Raw genomic sequence first — 20,875 nt, forward strand, 5'->3', positions numbered from 1 at the left:
TTCACACAGTCACCTAGTTTATCCTTCTGCCTTGAGGACACAGTTTTCCCTCATCTGTTGTACAGACTGTCTGCCTAAAGCTGCAACTGTAAAGTCTCTCAATGTCCTCATTATTTTTTCACTCAACAAATACCATCTATAATGTGTAAAACATTGTATTAATGCAATGGTGGAAATTAGCATGAACCAGATACGGACCTCAGTCTCTATAAACTAATAAAAGTCTCCAAGGAGATAAGGCAGACACATTAACAACCACCCAAGGTAGAAAGATCCCTGTCCTAGGAAGAGCCCAGGAACAATGCCCAGGGAGGGGCAGGGAGGTGAGGGTTTGTAGCGTGCAGAGACCTGGGCTGAGCCCAGCTGGGCCCTACGCAGGGCTCTGTGTGTGTGCCAACAGGGAAGAAGAGCCTGGGAACACACGCCCAGACACAGGCGTTGAGCACCAACACAGAGGAGCGCGTCAGCTCTGTGGCCGCTCAGGTTGGGTGAGGATGGGCATTCCATACGGAATGGGAGCTCCTCAAAGGACTGACGTCAGTGGCCTCATCTTTAGCATTTTCCATCCTCTGTTACTCCAGCAGGATACGGAAAAGATCAAACATGGTACCACAGACTTAATCAGGATTTGGCCCCTGGCACTGTCTGGAAATTCTTCTGCGCAAATAACCTAAATACCTCCTAAATGATGCTTTCACATATTTCTTCAAATCTGCAATTCAGTAGAAACTGAAAGCAAATCATGTGTTAACTTGTAAAGACCGTAATAAGTAAGACCCATCTACACTCTCTGGAAAGGAATTTTACTTTCGGTAACCTTTCTCCCTCTACCTCCAGGAAGAAAATCTCTTGACCTTTCAACTGTCTCCCAAGCTTCTCAGGCAAGATGAAGAAAACTGCTTCAAGTCTGAATGAGAAGAGACAAGTGCTCTCCTGGATTAAACTAAAGGACTGTAAGGGTCCAGGGGTGACTCATTCATTATCAGTGGCCAGTGACCAGGAGATTAAGTGCAGGATGATGGACTAAGCAAATTTCTATCTTGGCAAATGTTTAATCCACTTAAGGGCAAAGATAAGCACTGTATCAAAACCACCTGCCTACCAGAGGCCTCCCCAAAACGCCTGAGCTGGGTTTCATGGGAGATCAGGTCCCTCCAGCCCTGGCTCTGCCATTAACTCCATATGGCAATTCCCTTCCCTTCTCTGGGACTGTTCTCTCATCTGTAGAGTGAGGGGACTGGACCAGAACAGCATACTTCAGCTCTGAAACAGCAGGATTCCAGGCAATTGACCAAAATCATGCTTTTTAATCAATGGCCATGAGCTGGGATTACCCAAACCCATATGACCTATCACAAAATCAACTCCATGGACTGCAGAGTCTTAACTGCAGGGGGTGGGAGGGAGAAATAAGCCTCACAAATCTCTGTCGTCTCTTTACGCTCCAAATCTGTTCTTATACTTGTTTGGTCTTAGGTCCCCTTTATACACTTATAAATTATTGAGGATCCCAGACAGTTTTTGCTTATATGGATTATGTCTGCTGACATATATTATATTATAAATTACACCAAGAAATGTTAAAACATTTATTAATTTTAAATAACAATAAACCTATTACACGTTAATAACCAATTTTTAACAAAAAGTAACTCTATTTTCCAAAAAGTATAATGTGAGAAGAAGGACACTATTTTACTTCTTTGCAAATCCTTTAATGTCTTGTTTGACAGCTGGACTAACTACTTCTGCATTCAAGCTGTTGTGATATGTTGTTTTGGTGGAAGTACCTGAAGAAAATCTGTTCTCACACAGACATGTAGTTAGAATGTATCTTAATAGCCTCTTCCGACAATTGTGATAATTTTTCTTTGATACTACACCAAAACTCGACACATGTAGTTTCTTAGAAGTTAGTTGTAATGTGGAATCTGACCTTTTCACCCTCTATTACATGAAAACCCACTGGTGATCTTGCTCTTGGATGGATCTTTTACCCACGCACAATTTTCTAACATCACCCTCTGGTCATCTGGGAAGATACTGATGCCCTGAGCTATGTGGATCTTCCAAATGCTGGCACATTTCATTATACGATATCAAAAAAATCACATTCATTAATATCATCCCTAATCTCATCAGAAAAGTCTTTGAGTAGAGGGAAGCTGTCAAGGTCACAGTGCTGGATACGAGTTTTTTTTTTTTTCTGATTTTGCTCGAAAGCTCAAATTTCATTGTGGGCAACAAATACTACTGATTGTTTTTCTTGAGGTGATGGTCTCATTACTGTCATTTTCAAGAAAATGTCTGCCAAGTACTCAGGTCTGAATGACCTATAGTTTGTTAGTTGTTCAGTAGAAGTATTGCATGTGTACCTTCCATTTTGTCACACAGAATATTAAAAGACCTGTACTGAAGGGTCAAGATTTAACAAAATTAGTAACTTGACTGCTTCATCAAGGATGTGCTTAAGTGAAACCAGTTTATTCTTTGTATATGTATATGTGTGACAGTGAAAAATACGATGACAAGCATAATTTGGTGCCACCGCCTTGATTTACACTAAGGCGCCAGCAATTTTACCCATCATTTCTTCTGAACTATGAGTGCAAATGTCAACACAGTGAAAAAACAAATCACATCTTAGTATTATTATGAAAACAGTTTTGACTTCGTGGGCTTCTTAAAATGGTCTTGGGAGCCCTAAAGGGTCTGAAGACCATACTTTGCAAGTGGCTGCTCCAGATAACCTACAGAAGACCAGTTTCAGTCAACTAGTTTCTCAGCCTGCCAGCCTGGAGAAAAAGTATCAAAGCCTGATCAAGAGCAGTATAATGTAGCTCAATAGGGCAACAAGAAAACTTTGCCCAAAAGAGTAAAAAATGAGGCTGTCATCAAAGCAGTCGACAGCTTGATAACATTCAAGTGTTAGGAAATACCCTCACCAAACACATCATCATGGAAGCATCTGGGGTTCCTATTTGCACCCCTGATTAGGGATTTTTACTGAGCCCTAAACCCTTAGAAGAGCCTGGTGTGTACATGCTTTTTGTACATGGAACGAAGTACATATACTTTGCTTCTTGTACTTCGTTCCATGTACTTTTTCCATATTCCCTGGCGGTCCAGTGGTTAGGACTCTGCACTTTCACTGCCAGAGCCCGGATTCAATCCCTAGCTGGGGAACTAGGATCCCGCAAGCCTTGCAGCCAAAAAAAATAATGACAAAAAAAAGTAAAGAAAAAAATAAAAATGAAAATCTAGACCCCATAGGGCAAGCACTGCATAGACAAGCTGATGCCTAATAACAAGGAGCAAAAACTGGAAAGGAAACTAGAGAGAGACAAGCTTGGAAGAAGTATTTCACAGTAACAAGAGTGACTTCTGAAGGGAAACTATCAAATGTCATTGGCTGCATCTGACACTCCTTCCACCTGGGGGAAGCCAATTAGGTAGGTAAGGTTAGGGAAAAAAGAGGAAAGACAGTCCTCACTGCTGCCAGTTGTGGTCTAAGCAATATTTTCCACCAGCTAACACTGCAAGCAAATGGGGGAATCTACAATAGCATGCCACAGGAGAAAGAAGTTATGGAGACTGAATCTTTATGAGCAGAAAACCAGCTAGAGGTGGAGAGGGGCTTATAATGTGGGCCGGCCATCTCCTCTAGTTCTGAGTTCACTAGGGAAAATGCCCTGCACTAGGAGAGATTGCAGCTAGGCGGAGCTTCACCAGTAATGAACTCCAAGAGAAGCTTCCATGGTCTCCTTGGGCAGTCACAGTGGGACAGTGTGAGTCAAGGACATAATGGATCCCTCAGTAAGTCACACCCAACCCACAAGGGAACACAGAGCAGGTGATGGCAAAGCTTGAGGAATAAACAGAAGGGCTGCAAAAGATGGAATGCTGGGTTCCAGAGAAAATGTCGGGGCTCTGCTGACTTTCAGAACTGAGCCAGACAACTCAGTGGAGTAGAAAACCCTCCTTTGAATCTTTTCATTTGAAAGGTGAGTCGGTATAGCTTCATGGTAGGGGGGGGGTCCTCAATTTTCTCTTACATTTGGAAAACTGAGGCCCATAGAGGGCCAAACTCACCCAGATGAGACTTGGAATTCAGTTTCCAGGTGTAAGACTTAAGCCCTCCCAAGGGCATGCAAAGCAGATCACCTTTAGCAACCCCTTGAATCTTTTAAGGGCAGGAGAAGTTATTCCTCCCTCTTCCTACTTCTTCCGCCAAATATCCCAGTTGATTGGTGATGGGGACAGAAGTCTGGGGGAGGCTTTGCAAAGGAGGCTTCCAATTGGACTTGGAGGCATTTAAGGTTCTAGCACAGACAACTCATGGTTCTAAATTAAGAGAATGTTCTCTCTAGAAGTTTTTCTGATGTTCAGGCTCTTACTCGGCACCAGCCTTCTGGGACCACACAGGTGAAATGAACAAAGAATAAGAAACAGACTAGAGAGTGGCAGACAAGGAGCGCAAATCTCAGCACCATTACTCAATCTCTTTACCTCTTACTTTCATCTGTAAAGTAGGGAATTGATAAAATAGGGGAGCAAAAATAACTCTAATGGAGATTATGTTACTAATACAGAATTTAGGAATATGAACCCCACCCAGGAGGGTAGACAGGAACAGCTACTTACGTTGTGCTGTTGCTTTCCCCGAACCGCTCGTAGGATCCCGGGGAAGAGAAGTTGTTCAGGCCTTCGGACAGACTCTCCTCCGGGCTCACCTCGGTGGAGCTGTAGTCACGGTAGTCCTCGCTCCGAAGTCTCTGCGTGGACATGGTAACTGAGGGGACAGGGGCAGTGCTAAGACCTCCAGTGGCTGGGGCCTTTAGCTCCAAGCCTGGAGTCGGCTCTGGGGCAGAAGCAGCCATTGCCACAGTAGCTCAGTGACAGCTGCACTATGGATTAAGTACAGTGAGGTTGCCTGATACCAAGAGAAATGAAAAAGGTACAAAGTACACATGGGCGGGCTGAGCTCTCTTGGCTTCTCCCTCGCAACCTATCTAGTCGGTGTCACACTCACAAGTTTCTAAATTTGCCTGCACACCTGGACAGAGCAAAGGTGAGGCACGGCTTGGGAGGGATGGGGGAAGATGCAGACAGGCACTTCTAGGCAGCCTTTCCCATTCCTTAGGTTGGGATTAACGACCCCTTCCTTTGAGCTAATTTCTTGGACCTTGAACAATACTGACATTGTATCTACATCCATCTTCCCCAAGAGCAAGCTCTCAGAGGATGGGAACCTAAATATTCCTAGCTGTATTCTATTTTTCCTCTGCATTCAGTCCAGAAAGAGCCTTCTGCATTCCAGAAATCCCTTCTAGATCATCTAATTCTGCTCAAACTCACCACCAGGTCCCAGAGCCACAGATGACCTTCTCTTTCTCTCTGCCATGACTTCTGGTATGTCCTATACTCTTTGGAGGTCATCAGTGATGCTCATTCCCTCATCCTAGGACTCTTTTCTTGCAACCAGCCTGCATACTGAGAAGTGGCAGCTGAAAGCAGCACAAAGGAAGACCAGGAGCATGAGAGGTGCTCACCACTGGCCCTTGTAGCAACATCTCCCCGCCTCAACCCTTCTCCCTTTTTGCCAATTTTTCAAAAGCTGGTGAAAGAAGAAACCCTTCCTATTGTGTGCTGAGGAAGGATGGTGAGGGTGGTGTCCCATGAGTGGAGTTTTTTAATAATTATACACCAGAAAAGAGAAATACAAGGACTTCACTAAAATACACTATAAGGATACATTTTGAGAGCTGTGTAGGCTCCCAGAATCCTAGAGACGGTTGCTAAAAGAGCCTTCGGAGGTCACTCCAAACTACTCATTTCACAGATGAAGAATCGTTCCCCCAAAAGATGAAGGGACCTGCTCTGCTACAGCCAGGTAGCACCAAGCCATAAACATACATCCTGACGCCCTGCCTAAATCTGGAAATACCTACTGAATACACTGCCAGTTGCAGTGATGGAATATCATAATGAAAGAGAGTCAACTTTCTCCAAGAATCCGCAATCAAGAAGGAAGAAAAGGCCCATGAACATTAAAAATTACCAATAAAAATCCTTCTGACACTTGGCAGACTGGCACAACCAGCTGCCTATAAGGGGCTCTCCCTCAGCACGTGGCTGGATGCCCATCCTTAGTCTGATGTGCTATCTCAGATGCCTGGTGAAGAGACAGGACCTCTGATGGCCATCACAACACGCCGTCCCACCCAACACCCATCACTACCTGCCAGAGAATAGACAGCTCTGTGTCAAGTGCTCCCAGAGGTCCAGTCCCAAGGGACTCTTTGGAAACTGACCCCACCTAGCACCTGAGTGATCCAAGGGTGATCTCATTTTCTCCCACCAACTATAATGGAGGAAGGACCCCATGTAATCTCACGAGGAAAGTGCTTGACAGAAAGCCAGTGAAGGGCTTGGAAGTCCCAGAGAGGATCCTGCCTCATTTCACCACCAGAGCCGACTTTGCTAGATATCTAAGTCTGCATCATTTACTCACATGGTGGAGGAATTCAAGGAAGTCATCTAAGCTCTGGGGCAATGAAATTCATAAGAGGGCCAGGAAACAAAAAATCTATTTAGTATCTCAATATGAACAGTTGAAAGCTGCTATTCAGGCAAAAGCAATTAAATTAATTTCTATGAATGTCAGAAGGCCTGGGTGCTAAATCTGCCTCTAACACCAGTTTGCTCAGTAGCCTGGAGCAAATCTCCTTATTTGTCTCGAGTCTTAGTTCCACATGCTCAAAAAGGGGGGGGTGGGGGGTATGGTGTACTAAACTATTGCTCTAATATTCCAGGAATCAATTAATGCAATTCTTTATGCAAACAGCAGCTAATTTCTAGTCTCTTCCAATATACCAAAAGCATCTGAGGAACAGAGCCTTCCAGGTGAACCCTGCATATTACTGAGGGAGAGGGACAGAAAACAGGCACTGACAAGTTCCCCAATCCCTCCCCATCAACCAAAAACCACTCTTGCTTACTTGGTACAGACGCTCAATTTATTTCAAACACTGTAAAGAGGCCTCTTTATGTTGTGACCCACAGCAGATTATCACTAAGAAAACTGCTCAGAAAGAAGCTGAAATTTATAGATCAAAAGTCCAATGAACAACTGCAGGATGTGGAAGATGTGGCTTGGCAACTGTGTGCATGTTGAAAAAGGAAAAAAAATGCTACTTATGGGTTTTACTTGTTGATAAGCTCAACAGAAATCAATGATATTATCATAATAGATGCCAATTCAACTAATGCAATTCTTGGTTGCACTACAACAAGAGAGAACCCCAGGGAGATGACAGACTGTTCTTTTTTGCCATACCTTGTACTCTGTTCCAGCAGCACACTATAAAGGGGATAATGATAAACTGCGGTATAGCCAGGGGTCAGCACCAAGGTCATGAGGGGGAAGAAAACCAGCTAAATGAAGAACAGTTGGAAGCCCTGAGAAGTTTCAACCTGGAGAACTGGCAACTCGGGAGGTAAAAAAACTGTCTTTAAAATCTGTCCTAGGGATCAGATTTGTTCTGTGGGGCCTCAAAGATTACTCAGAAACAGGATCAGTAGGTGGAAAGTAAAGGGAGGCAGGTCCTTGGCTAGACATAAGGAAGACAACTATCAAAAGGAGTTGTCCAGGGCTTCCCTGGTGGCACAGTGGTTAAGAATCCACCTGCCAATGCAGGAGATGTGGGTTTGAGCCCTGGTCCGGGAAGATCCCACATGCCGTGGAGCAACGAAGCCCGTGCACCACAACCACTGAGCCTGCGCTCTAGAGCCCACGAGCCACAACTACTGAGCTCACATGCCACAACTACTGAAGCCCGTGCACCTAGAGCCCATGCTCTGCAACAAGAGAAGCTACTGGGGGCTTCCCTGGTGGCACAGTGGTTGAGAGTCCGTCTGCCGATGCAGGGGACACGGGTTCGTGCCCCGGTCTGGGAAGATCCCACATGCCGCAGAGCGGCTGGGCCCGTGAGCCGTGGCCGCTGAGCCTGTGCGTCCGGAGCCTGTGCTCCGCAACGGGAGAGGCCACAGCAGTAAGAGGCCCACGTACAGAAAAAAAAAAAGAAAAAGAGAAGCCACCGCAATGAGAAGCCCGCGTACCGCAACGAAGAGTAGCCCCCGCTCACAGCAACTAGAGAAAAGCCCATGTGCGGCAACAAAGACCCAATGCAGCCAAAAATAAATAAATAAATTTATTTTAAGAAAAGAGAGTTGTCCAAATGGATCACTCTAGGAGATAGTTCCTTATCCCTGGAAAGATCCAAGCAGAAGCCCCTCTCAGAGCTGTTAAGCAGGAATTGAAGCACTGTAGACGGTCAGTGCAGTCACTCCCTGGAGTGCCTTCTAGGGCTCTTTCTGGCAACCAAGGCCTCCTCCTCTTCTCTCTAGCTGTCCCCACTGAGTGCAAGCCTCCATGGCCACTTTGCCCTGGGCTCTCTGTGATGAAACCTGGTTTCTACCATCTAGTGCTATAATTGCCATTTCCTGCCCTGTGGGAGAGTTTATAGACCCTGTTAACTGTCCAAATGAGGGATGTAATATTTAAGAGTTCAAGACCAGATCTTCCTTCAGCTTCTTGAGGACAATGAACAGTTTATAGAATATGTGTGGCCCATCAACACAAAGTAAAAATCTCCATAAGATATTTAGACTCAAAAGAGTGTACTAAGGGACTTCCCTGGCAGTCCAGTGGTTAAGACTCCACACTTCCAGTGTAGAGGGCGCAGGTTCGATCCCTGGTCAAGAAACTGAGATCCCACATGCCACGTGGCACAGCCAAAAAAAAAAAGTGTACTACATAAGAAAAGTCTGCATGTTTACTGGAAAACATATATATGTATATATTGTTTTTTTCAAGTGTATATTCAACCAAAATTGCATTGAAATACCAACTATTTTTATAACCCTGATAAATTTCCTTATTTTTCCTTATATAAACTATTTTTAATTAATCGATATTCTCATTATTTTAAGGTTTTTTTCCACTTATTTTATATCTACTCTTCCTTGAATCTACACAGTACACACACTGATGATCTTTAGTTGTAATATAGTAATATAATGGTCCATCATTATATTAATAAAATAATTTGCTTCACTAGCTCCCAACTGTTGGCTTTTGAGCTTTTTTTTTTTTTGGACTATCTTACATCATAGCTAAAAAGATTCCTACAAATAGTTTTTAATTTTCAAGTCATATCCTTGGAGTAGAGCTCGATGAATAGGCTTTTCTATGGTTCTCACCATACAAATGACTGAACTAACATGCAGTGTCACTAGCAATATATGGACATGCCTATCTTTTCATAACCCTGCCAACTTTGGATTTTATCTTTTTTTTTGGGGGGGGGGGCCATGCTGTGCACGCAGGTTGTGGGATCTTAGTTCCCCGACCACGGATTGAACCTGGGCCCCAGCAGTGAAAGCACTGAGTCTTAACCACTGGACTGCTGGGGAATTCCTGGATTTTATCATTTTTATTTTTGCTATTTCTGATGAATGGGTGGCTCCTTGTATTTATTTTATTTTACGTTTTTTAATTTCCAACAAAGACCACTGATAATAAAAACTGTAAGAGCATCTTTCCCCCACCTATCAGACTCATACTTTTGGAAATACTAAACTCATTTTTGAACTTACTTTTGAAAATACTAAAATGTTCTCAAGATAGCTATTTAAGACTTAGTGATTAAATTCTATTCCAAATTCAGTACAATAAACAAGATAAATTCCAATAACGGAAGGAGAATCTATCTGTACAAGTTTGTAGGTCTCTTTCAGGGCACATGGGAAGGTTGGGGAGAGGAAAAGAGAGGAGGGAGGGAGAGGCAGTACTAAAGTGTTAGCTTCATTACTAAAATTTAAACAATACTTCTAAGGGTGACTTGTAAATACATAAAAAATTATCCTCTAAAAACCATTAGAACTAATAAGTTCAGCAAAGTTGCAGGATATAAGATCAATATACAAAAATCAGTTGTATTTCTTTGTACTTTCAGTGAACAATTTGAAAACAAAATTGAGAAAACAGTTCTATTTACAATAGCATCAAAAAGAATCAAATATTTAGGAAGAAATTTAGCCAAGTAGGTGTAAGACTTGTACATGAAAACTATAAAACATCATTGAAAGAAATTAAAGAAGACCTAAATAAATGAAAAACATCCTAATATTCATGAATTAGAAGATTTAATACTGTTAAGATGGCAATATTCCCTAAATTGATCCACAGATTCAATTGAATCCCTATCAAAATCCCAACTGCCTTTCTGCAGAAATTAACAAGTCAATTCTAAAATTCATATGGAAATTCAAGAGGCCCAAATTAGCCAAAACAATTTTGGAGAAAAAGAACAAAGTTGGAGGACTTCCCAATTGCTACACAAAGCTACAGTGACCCCAAGACAATACAGTATTGGCATAAGGACAGACAGATAGAGCAATAGAATAGAATTTAGAGTCCAGAAATAAACTCTCATACCTACGGTCAATTGATTTTTGACAAAGGTGCCAAGACAATTCAATGGAGGAAAAATTAGTCTTTTCAACAATTGACACTGGGACAACTGGATATCCACGTGCAAAAGAATGAAGTTGTAACTCTATCTCACACCATATATAAAAATTAACTCAAAATAGGTGAAAGAGCAACATGTAGGGGGCTAAAACTATAAAAACTCTTATTAGAAAACATAGGTATAAACTTTTGTGACCATGGATTAACCAGAGTTTCTTATATACGACAGCAGAAGCACAAGAAAAAATAGGTAAATTAGACCTAATCAAAATTTAAAATGTATATGCCTCAAAGGATACCACCAAGAAAGTGAAAAACAACCCACAGAATGGGAAAAATTTTCTGCAAATATATTACACTTCAATAATAAAATGAAAACCCAATTAAAAAATGGGCAAAGGATCTGAATAATATTTCACCGAAGATGTGAAAAAAGCCAGTAATCATCTGCAAAAATACTCAATATCCTAAGCCATCAGGTAAATGAGAAACAAATATCACAATGAGATACCACTTCACACCCACCAGGATGGCTAGACTCAAAGACAGATAATAAAAAGTATCCGCAAGGATGTAGACAAATGTAGAGGGTTCCCTCTTACACTGCTGGTGGGAATGTAAAATGGTGCAATCACTTTGGAAAACAGTCTGGCAGTTCCTCAGAAGGCTAAACATAGTTACCATATGATCCAGCAATGATTCCACTCCTAGGTACATACCAAAATGAAAATGTATGTCCATAGAAAAACATACACACACCATGTTCATAGCAGCATTATTCCTAGTAGCCAAAAAATGGGGGAAAAAAACCCCTGATAAATGGATAAATGAAATGTGGAATATTCATTCAATGGAATATTATTCAGCAATAAAAAGAAATGAAATACTGATAGATGCTACAGCACAGATGAACCTTGAAGACATTATTCTAAGGGAAAGAAGTCAGTCACAGAGGATCATATAGTGTATGATTTCATTCATATGAAAGTCCAGAATAGGGAAACCTATAGACAAAAAGTAGATTAGTAGTTGCCTAGAGTTTGCAGTAGGGAGTTGGGAGGGATTAGGGGGTGACAGCTAAAGGGTTCAGAGTTTCTTTTGGGTGATGAAATGTTCTAAAATTGATTGTGTTGATGGTTGCACAACTTTGTGAGTTCAGTGGAAAAGCTATTGAATTGTACACTTTAAATGGATGAATAGTATGCTATGTGAATTATATCTCAATAAAACTGCTAAAAAAAACCAAAACAGATTTCTGGGCCCAATCTGATTCAGCCTGAGCATTTTAATTTTAACAGGCTTCTTAGATGATCCTGATTATAGGCAGATTTATATAAAGCACTATGAAAAAAAACATATATATACGATCTTATGATAGGTATACCGCAGGTCTCCCCTCCTACCAAAGTTCATGGATTGGTGATATACACAGACTAAAAGTGCTACCTATTATTCTGAAACAATTATATTCTCTGGAACCCAGAGAAACAGCGAATTCTCTAGATATACGTTCTCTTCTCTGTTGCTGGAATTCCAAAAACATGAATAAGGACATAGACTGTGTTCCTATATGTGGTCTACAGGGAGGGAAGTGAAAATTTCTGACATCCACAAGATTTATTTTAGAGGACATCAGATAGGACGCCATCTGATCTACCAAAAAAGTACATTTCCTAACTCGAGACTCCTGCCTGAGAGGGTCTGGTGCAAGGACAGCCGCAAAACAGCTGCTGACATCAGCAGGCTCTGCACGGAAGCAGCTGAAAGAGCAAACACACTCACTTTTTACCCACAATTATAAAAATCTCTAAATGTTAGGACCAGGCATGACTGACAGGTAACCAAGCTCCAGTTTCCCATTTATAGGTGAGAAAACCAAGGCCCCAGCTGGTTAACAGTTTGGGATTAGAATACAGCATATCAGATTCCTAGTCCAGTGTTCTTTCTAACACACCATCTACTCTCCCTAAAATCTCCCTGGGAACAAAACTGGGGCAGGATTAGGTCTACAGGGGGAATCCTGAATAATAAAAAGTACATGAGTTCAGAGCCTAGTTGTGTGACCCTGATCTCCCTTTGTCTCAATTTCCTCACCTGAAAAATGTCATTAAGAATGCTTACATCACAATATTGTTATGACGGTAGAAGGAAAAGATGTTAATTATGTTACCTGGTACATAATGGACCCTCATTAATGGCAGCAACTGTGTTATTACTAGAGAGAAGTTCAAGGACAGAAGTCAGAAGTTCAAGTCAGGAAGTCACTACACAAATAAAGTGCTGCAGGGCTTCCTCCATTCCATCACTCTGGAGAGCTAAGCCAGGTCTCCATCTCGGAAACAGTGATCTATGTGCCAAGAGCATCCCAGTAACCCATGTAGACAGATTCCTGAACTTCACGGAAAAGGGAAGCACAGAGGAGTCTTTCCTACTAGAGAGGGTCATTGAGAACTGGCCCTGGGTGTCAAGGATTCCAAGAGAAATGTATGGAAGGAAAAAGAAGAGACAGCAACAAATACAGCATCAGGAGGTTTCTCTTTTGGCATATGCAGAATATCCTACCCACTGGACCCCACACTCATTAAATAGAGACTAGCTTTGTGTGCTCAGACCCAGTAAGGCCCGGCCAAAGGAAGGAGGTACAAAATTCTGCCAAGATCTGGGTTAAGACAATGTGAGCTTCCTCTATGGGAAAAAGAGAAAGTTAGCCTAGGACTCAGTGGGCAGTCACACACCTCTGGAAGAAAGTATGAGGACCAGTCAGCAAAAGTAGAAACCAAAGTCCACTCACTCAGCCCAGCTCTAGGATCTCACTTCAGGTCAGGATGGAAAGAAGGAATGTACCATTAACAGCAATGACTCTTCAGCATCTGACCCTGGAAGAGGTATCAAGAACTTAAAGAACTGAGACACTCACTGGGGAAGAGAGGAGGGATAAAAAGAAAGAAAAAGTGGAATATTTAACATGAGAATTGTTATCTGAGCAAAGTGGAAAAATAAAGCATTCACAAAAGTGGACCTCGGTTCCACCTACCTTACCTCACATCCCACATGCTAACAAGTCCAGTCCTAGAATTTCAAAGAACTTCTGAGTTAGAAGAAAACTGAAAATTTTATCTAGTCTGACCCTCTACCCAACACAATGACCTAATCTACAACATTCCCAAAAGTAATTGCCCAGTGACAATGACCTCCAGCGACAGGGACTGCCATGCTCTGTGTTGCAACATGCTAGAGCGCTAATTCTTTTAAAGTTCTTATGCTCACCCAAAAACCACTTCCTTTATGGCACTTCCATCCACCAGTCCCAGTTGTGGTCTCTGGAACATTACAAAAGAAATGGAATCCGCCTCCTTACACTGCCTTTAAAATAGACAAAGCTCTGAGCACTTCAAGCTGCCACAGGGATGGGGCCAAATGAACAGATACATGCTTTAAAGGGAAAACAAGGACTCAAGAGCAGACAATTATAAATGGCTCAATCAGAAAACAAGGGGAGAGAGACTTAATATGATCATCAGAGCAGGCTCTGTTGCATAAGGCCTCCACCCCAAACAGTCTCAAACCCAGAGCGAATGGTCAAGTCTTTTGTGTCCTCTTGACTTCAAGAACATCTTTTAAAAAAACACACTCTAAACATACAATCACATTACTGTAGACTAGCCTCTCAACAAGAATCAAAGAGGGCCTTGATCATATTTAAAATAATAAAAGTCAAAACCATTTTCAGCTATCAGCATTTAGCTTAGATATAATACAGAGATAGGTAGAAAGAGGAGGTGGATTTCATGGTAACCTAGAAATAAGTAGAGAAACTGCTTCCTGGACAACTGAATTAAACCTTTTTGCAAGGGAAATGCTAATATACAGAAGAAAAAAACTCTCTGAATAGGAAACAAACAGACTGAGATGCAGAGAATGTCACAGCAGGAGACCTTAGGGATTCCACCCCATCACTGTTCAGACTGGGAAACCTAAACCCAAGCAAGGATGGGAGTCACCCAAGGTTGCAAAGCAAGTGTCAGAACTAGAACAAAATCTCCTGATTCCCCAGTCTCAGTTCTTTCCATTACACCACGCTGCTATCTTCTTTCGGCAAGCCTCAAATAACTGCAAAACATCCATCCGAATGACCAGCATTCCCCAAATCTAACAAGCTATATTAAAAATAAAGCAAAGGTCTTGACATTCTTCAAGTTAATGTTAGGGCTCTCCACCACCTCAGCTGGGAGCCACCTACCCTCCCAGGAGTATACTCTGCTTCTTATTTCATATTTTGGTATGACTTACACAAAATTGCAGAACGGTTAGAAACAAAACCTACAGAATGATGAGTTTGCAGAAAAATCGGTGAACACTGAATCAGGGAACCACACCCAGAGCCAAGCCGATCCCGGCGGCGATGGAGAATGCAGAGCTAAAAAAGAGAGAGGAATGAAAGAAAAGAGGACAGGAAAAGCGTGCTTTTTCACCTGTCAAGTTTTCTGCAGGAGGCAGTGTGGTGAAAAGCAAAGAGCCACTGGAGCTCAGGGAGGCTTGGATTCTAGTCGCAGGGTTGCGACTAACTCACTGGATGACCTTAGGCAATCCCTACCGCTTCTTGGACCTCGATTTCCCCACAGCTCTAGAAAGGGGTTGCCAAAGATAATTTCGCAGAATCCTGGTAGTTTCGGTATTCTATGACCCAAAGACCCGCTATTAGCAAGTCCCAAGCAGGGTTCCCGCAGCTGGCGGGTCACCTGCCCGCGATGTCCGGACCCCTTTAGAAAGCGCAACAGAAGCCCTAGCTGGTCATTTCGGTGATTCTCCCCGTCTCGGGACCTCAGCTTCTACACCTGTCAAACAGGTCGGGGAGGTCAAGGGAGGCAGCGCGAAGGACTAGGGATTCTCCACCTCCCCTCATCCAGGAGGAGTGCCCGCATCGCACCGCAGCTGCGACCGGGAAACCGAGGAGAATCGGACCCGCAGCCTAAGCCAGTCGGTGCCTGACCCGGAGCATCCGCTGAGCCCGGAGGAAGGAGACGTGGGTACAGCAGAAGGCGACGACCCGCCGCCAGCCCCAGGCCATCAGCGCGCGGACTCACCGCTCGGGTTCCGACTCCGGCTCTGGCTCCAGCTTCAGCGCAGCAGCCCACCACTCCCTGCCTCAGCTCGGAGCCCTAGCCATCCCCACCCTCCGCTGCCCTGGCAGCCGCTTCCGGGCGCCATCACGTGACCCAGGCTCCCAAACCCGAGGCCCGGGTCACATGCTCCCGCGCGCCGCTGCTCCTCCCCTATCGCGAGGCTCGGGGGCTCGGCTTCGCAGCACCACCTGGCGACGGGAGCTGCCTCTGCGGGAAGGACGGTTCTCGCGGGAGCTGGGCCTGAGCCGGGCGTCGAAGATTCAGGCGCGGCCGCGAATTCAGAGTTGGAGAGTGCGGTCCCCTGAGCTGTGGGCTTGTGAAAGGTGGCTCAGTTTTACGCTAGCCGTACGTTAACACGTCTCACCGAGCATATGTTGCGCTTAATAATCGAGAAATAATGCATCTTTTCAAAACTTTCGTCATACTTTTAAACGTTTGCCCAGACGTGTGGTTGCGACCGGAAATGGTGCAGTGAAGTAAGTCAATACCCTTTTAATATGTTTTAAAAATGTAAATGACATTTTTGAATGGCAACAGGGGGTGTATGTCTTATCTACGCTCCTCTTCCCTCCTCCTAGCAGATTTTACTTTTAAAAATTACGCAGCGGGCTTCCCTGGTGGCGCAGTGGTTGAGAGTCCGCCTGCCAATTGACACGGGTTTGTGCCCCGGTCCGGGAGGATCCCACATGCCGCGGAGCGGCTGGGCCCGTGAGCCATGGCTGCTGAGCCTGCGCCTCCGGAGCCTGTGCTCCGCAGCGGAAGAGGCCACAACAGTGAGAGGCCCGCGTACCGCAAAAAAAAAAAAAAAAAATTACACAGCAAAAAAAAAAAAGCTACTGAAACAGGTACAGAATGGATACATCTTAATTATGCTGAGTGAAAGAAGCCAGAAAAAAAATTATTGTTCATATAATATTCTAGAAATTTTAAAATAATCTACACCGACAGAAAACACATCAGTGGTTGTCTGGGAATGGCTGAGGAGATCAGGAGAGGAGGGAGTGATTATAAAGGGACATAGGGAAACTTTCAAGGTGACAAATATATTCATTATCTTTTTAAAATTTTTTTTAAATATAACTTTATTTATTTATTTTTGTCTGCGTTGGGTCTTCATTGCTGCACACCAGCTTTCTCTAGTTGCCGCGAGCGGGGGAGGCTAATCCTCGTTGTGGTGCGCGGGCTTTTACTTGCTGTGGCTGCTCTTGTTGCAGAGCATGGGCTCTAGGCGTTCAGGCTTCAGTAGTTGTGGCTCACAGGCTCCAGAGCGCAGACTCAGTAGTTGTGGCGCACGGGCTTACTTGCTCCGTGGCCTGTGGGATCTTCCTGGACCAGGGATTGAACCCATGTCCCCTGCATTGGCAGGCCAACTCTTAACCACTGTGCCACCAGGGAAATTCTTGTGTAACATTTCTAATAGGAATATGTTATTGCATTATATAATTTTTACTGAGTATTTTAACAGCTTTATTGTGGTTTAATTTATATACCATAAACTACACATAATTAAAGTGTATAATTTGATAACTTTCAACATATATATTCACCTGTGAAACCATCACCACAATCAAGATAATGAACATGGACTTCCCTGGTGGTGCAGTGGTTAAGAATCCACCTGCCAATGCAGGGGACACGAGTTCGAGCTCTGGTCTGGGAAGATGCCACATGCCGCAGAGCAACTAAGCCCGCGAGCCACAACTACTGAGCCCACGTGCCACAACTACTGAAGCCCGTGCACCGCAACAAAGAGTAGCCCCCACTCAACTGCAACTAGAGAAAGCCCGCACACAGCAACAAAAACCCAACGCAGCAAGAAAAAAAAATGTTAGGCAATATATAAGTATTATAAACAGTGAAAATTTCTCTTCTCCCAAATTCACTCTCCTCTCCAAAGATTTACAGTTACCAGCATTTGAGTATTGTTTTCCAAACCCTATGCCATGTATTTATAGAAGTATCTATATGTAAGCATGTACAGATGTGTGGTGTTAAAATTTAGAATCATGAATACCAGTACTTACTGTTTTGCTTAAGACTTTTATTCTTCACTGTCTGTAGTGTTTAAATTATTTCATAAACATACATTACTTTATGTATATATGTTTAAAATCTCTATATGTTCCATAACCTATATATATATTTTAAAAAATCTATACTCCAGTTGATTCATTTCAGCAGGGAAAGAGAAAAGAATGTAGATTCATGCTCAGTCAAAATATGAGGATGAATGAATTCATCCCATCCCTGGTAGAAGTCCCCAGTTCATTGACGGCTCAGTGCCATGAGCTGTGCTTGGAATGCTGCTGAGTCCAAGTCCAGGAATGCCCCCTTTAGGTCACCTCCTGACCTCAAATTTCATTGATTCTGTGGCTCCTCCTAATGTTTTACCCCAGAAAGGCAGAGCTTGTGAGAACCACATAGCTCCCTGTTGGAATTACTGATGCAGGTGGGATTTTGCCTTCCCCATCTGCCCCTGGGATGCACTGATGTTCTTACTTCTGTGGTGACCACTACACCTTTATTAGAGAGACCCTTGAAAAAAGGCTGCACAATTTTCAGATACTGTTAGGACTCTATCAGCCTTATCATTTTGCAGCCCTAATTAGAAACTAGCATACAATAACATCTCCTTATCTTTCCCAGATAACTTTTCCCCAATATGCAGATCTCCACCTCTGCTCCCACTGTTTACTCAGAAATATAAAGATTTCTAGTGCAAAATGGTTGTGTAAATAACCACTTTGACTTTTACTCTTAGAAACTATACAAAAGCAAAAAGGAAAAAACTGCAAATTCTATTTACAGCAAAGCCAGAAGAGAAATATAATCCATAGTTACCAAAATACGTGTAAGGACCAACAAAAGCAGCTGAGATCAGACAAGCTGTGCAGGAGAAAGGAGAAGAAACTCAGAGAGGAGTGAGGGGACCCAGGGTGGGGGGTTAGGGGAGAGGGCAGATCTCAGAAAAGCATCAATAAAAACTCTTTCTGAAGGTGAAGAGCTCACTCAGAGCTGCACAGCTTATATTGCCTTTGTTTGAAACAGCGCTCATGGACAGTTAAGCAAGACTAACAACAAAAACTCTCCTGAATCTCATTTGGATCAGGAAAGCCAAAGAGATGAGGATGACAGAAAGAACTGCATGGGTGAGCCATATTTGCAGCAGTCCATCTGTGGCAACAGAGAAGAAAATAGTGGAAATACATGTGTTGGTGAGGATGTGGAGCAACTGGGACTCTCATCCCTTGCTGGTGGGAGTGTACAATGGTGCAGCCACTTTGGAAAACTCATTGGCAGTTTTTTATGAAGTTAAATGCATACCTATCCTATGATGGAGCAATTTCACTCTTTACCCAAGAAAAATAGAAGCATATCCACACCAGGCCCAGAGCCTGGTGCCTTGGGTGGAAAATTTAAGGAAGGGCTCCCTATCAGGGTTGTGCAAGTGCACAGTTGGCACTTATAGGTACACAAGAGTGAGGGCCTTCTTAAATTTTGTGAACTAGGTTTCCCGGCTTGCCTCACCCTAGTCCTGGCTGTGATCCATACAAAGGTTCACAGCAAGCAGCTTAATAAAGCTAAATTAGTAACAACTCAAATATTCATCAACAGATGAATTGATAAACAAATCGTGGCATATATAGCAGGAAGGAACTACTGATAAGGATGAATCTCATTATGCTAAGTGAAAGAAGCTAGACACAAGAGGCTACATGCTACATGATTCAATTAATACAAATATATAGAATGAGCAAAAACTAATCTAGTGACAGAAAACTGATCAGTGGTTGCTTGGGATGTGTGGGGTGCGGACTTACAGCAAAGGGACTTGAGAGCTTTCCAGGGCAGTGCTAAAATTCTACATCTTGATTGGGATGATGGCTACATAGGCTTAAACTTAAAAGCCATTACCTGGACAATTAAAATATATGAACTTTATTGTATTTAAAAGGTTAATTTAAAATTTTAAAGAGATTACCAGACATCTGAGAAAAGCCTCTAAGAAGAAGAATCAAATGCACAAACACATGAAAGCACCTTGGAATGCACAAACACATGAAAGCACCTTGGACGAAACTATGCAAAACATAAAAAAACAAACTGGGGTCCCTGGGCCAGCAGTATCAGCATCCCCTGGGAACTTACTGGAAATGCAGATTCTGGGGTCCCACTCCAGAATCTGCATCAGAAACTCCAGGGGTGGGGCCCAGCAATCTGTTTCAATAAGACCTCCAGGTGATTCTGATGTTCCCTCATGTTGGAGAAACGCTGCCCTAAGAAACCTCAGAGAGATAAGATGTTGCAATCATGAAATGAAAACAATATGCTTTAAAAAAGAATATTCTGAGGAAAAATAAAAATTATAAATTTTATATTTTAAAATTAATTTTAAATTAAAATTTGGAAATTTAAAATATAATAACAAATTAAGAATCAAATAGAACAGTAAGAAGATAAGGATGAGGAAATGTGTTCATATTTTTATCAATAAGTATTTATTGAGTATCATTGTGCCAGGCTCTAGGGATACAACAGTGAACAAAATAGACAAAAACCCCTGCTCTTGTGCAGTTTATATTTTAGTGGGAGGAGACAGGCAACAGAAATAACTAAGAATAACTAAGTAATATACATATGTCAGCGGTGTATCTGCTATGGAGAAAAATAAATCAAGAAAGTGGAAGAGGGAGTCTGGAGGCAGAGGGAAGGGATTGCAACCTTTTTAAATAGTCAAGAAAGGTCTCACTGAGAAGGTGAATGTAAATAAAGACCTGAAATAGGTGAAGAAACAGGCCATGTGAACACTGGGAAGAGCATTCTGGGCAGAGGGAATAGCATATGCTAAGGTCCTGGGGTGGGACTGCACCTCATCCGTTTGAAGAATGACAAGGAGGTCACTGTGGCTGGAGCAAAGAGAGCTAGGGAAAGAGAAGTAGATTAGGTCAGAGCAACAATAAATGGGTGAAAATTGTATAGTGCTCTGTGAGCCACTTTAAGGGCTTTGGCTTTTATTCTGAGTGAGATGGGAAGATCCTGGAGAAGTTTCAGCAGAGGAGTGCCATGATCTGATTAGGGTTTAAAAGGATGCTTTGTCTATTGGGTTGATATACGCAAGGGCAGAAACAGTGAGACCTGTTGGGAGGCAGTTGTAGTAAGCCAGGATAAGATTGTGATGACAAGAGTGACAGCAGTGAAGGTGGTCAGTTTCTGA

General features: G+C 42.9%; 2 protein-coding genes across 8 annotated transcripts in view; one reads left to right on the forward strand and one right to left on the reverse strand.

Annotated features, from left to right (window-relative positions):
• SLC36A1 (solute carrier family 36 member 1) overlaps positions 1 to 15,728 on the reverse strand; it is a 100,660-nt gene extending 84,932 nt beyond the window's left edge. For 2 of the 4 annotated variants that reach the window (XM_082620886.1, XM_082620883.1), the window contains exons 1-2: positions 15,622 to 15,728; positions 4,645 to 4,792 (exon numbers count right to left, since the gene is read on the reverse strand). In XM_082620886.1, coding sequence (XP_082477012.1) covers positions 4,645 to 4,787 — 143 coding nt within the window. In that variant the 5' untranslated portion in view covers positions 4,788 to 4,792; positions 15,622 to 15,728. The other 2 variants (XM_082620885.1, XM_082620884.1) reach the window with 2 other exon arrangements.
• A 134-nt stretch (positions 15,729 to 15,862) lies between these two features.
• Positions 15,863 to 20,875, forward strand: part of SLC36A3 (solute carrier family 36 member 3) — a 56,698-nt gene continuing 51,685 nt past the window's right edge. For 2 of the 4 annotated variants that reach the window (XM_082620892.1, XM_082620894.1), the window contains exon 1: positions 15,863 to 16,136. The gene's annotated coding sequence lies outside the window, so the exon portion shown is untranslated. Of the gene's footprint in view, positions 16,137 to 18,720; positions 18,810 to 20,875 lie in introns of those variants that run through there. The other 2 variants (XM_082620893.1, XM_082620895.1) reach the window with 1 other exon arrangement.

The sequence above is a fragment of the Mesoplodon mirus genome (assembly GCF_964341445.2).
Source record: "Mesoplodon mirus genome assembly, chromosome: 5".
Classification (NCBI taxonomy): Eukaryota; Metazoa; Chordata; class Mammalia; order Artiodactyla; family Ziphiidae; genus Mesoplodon; species Mesoplodon mirus.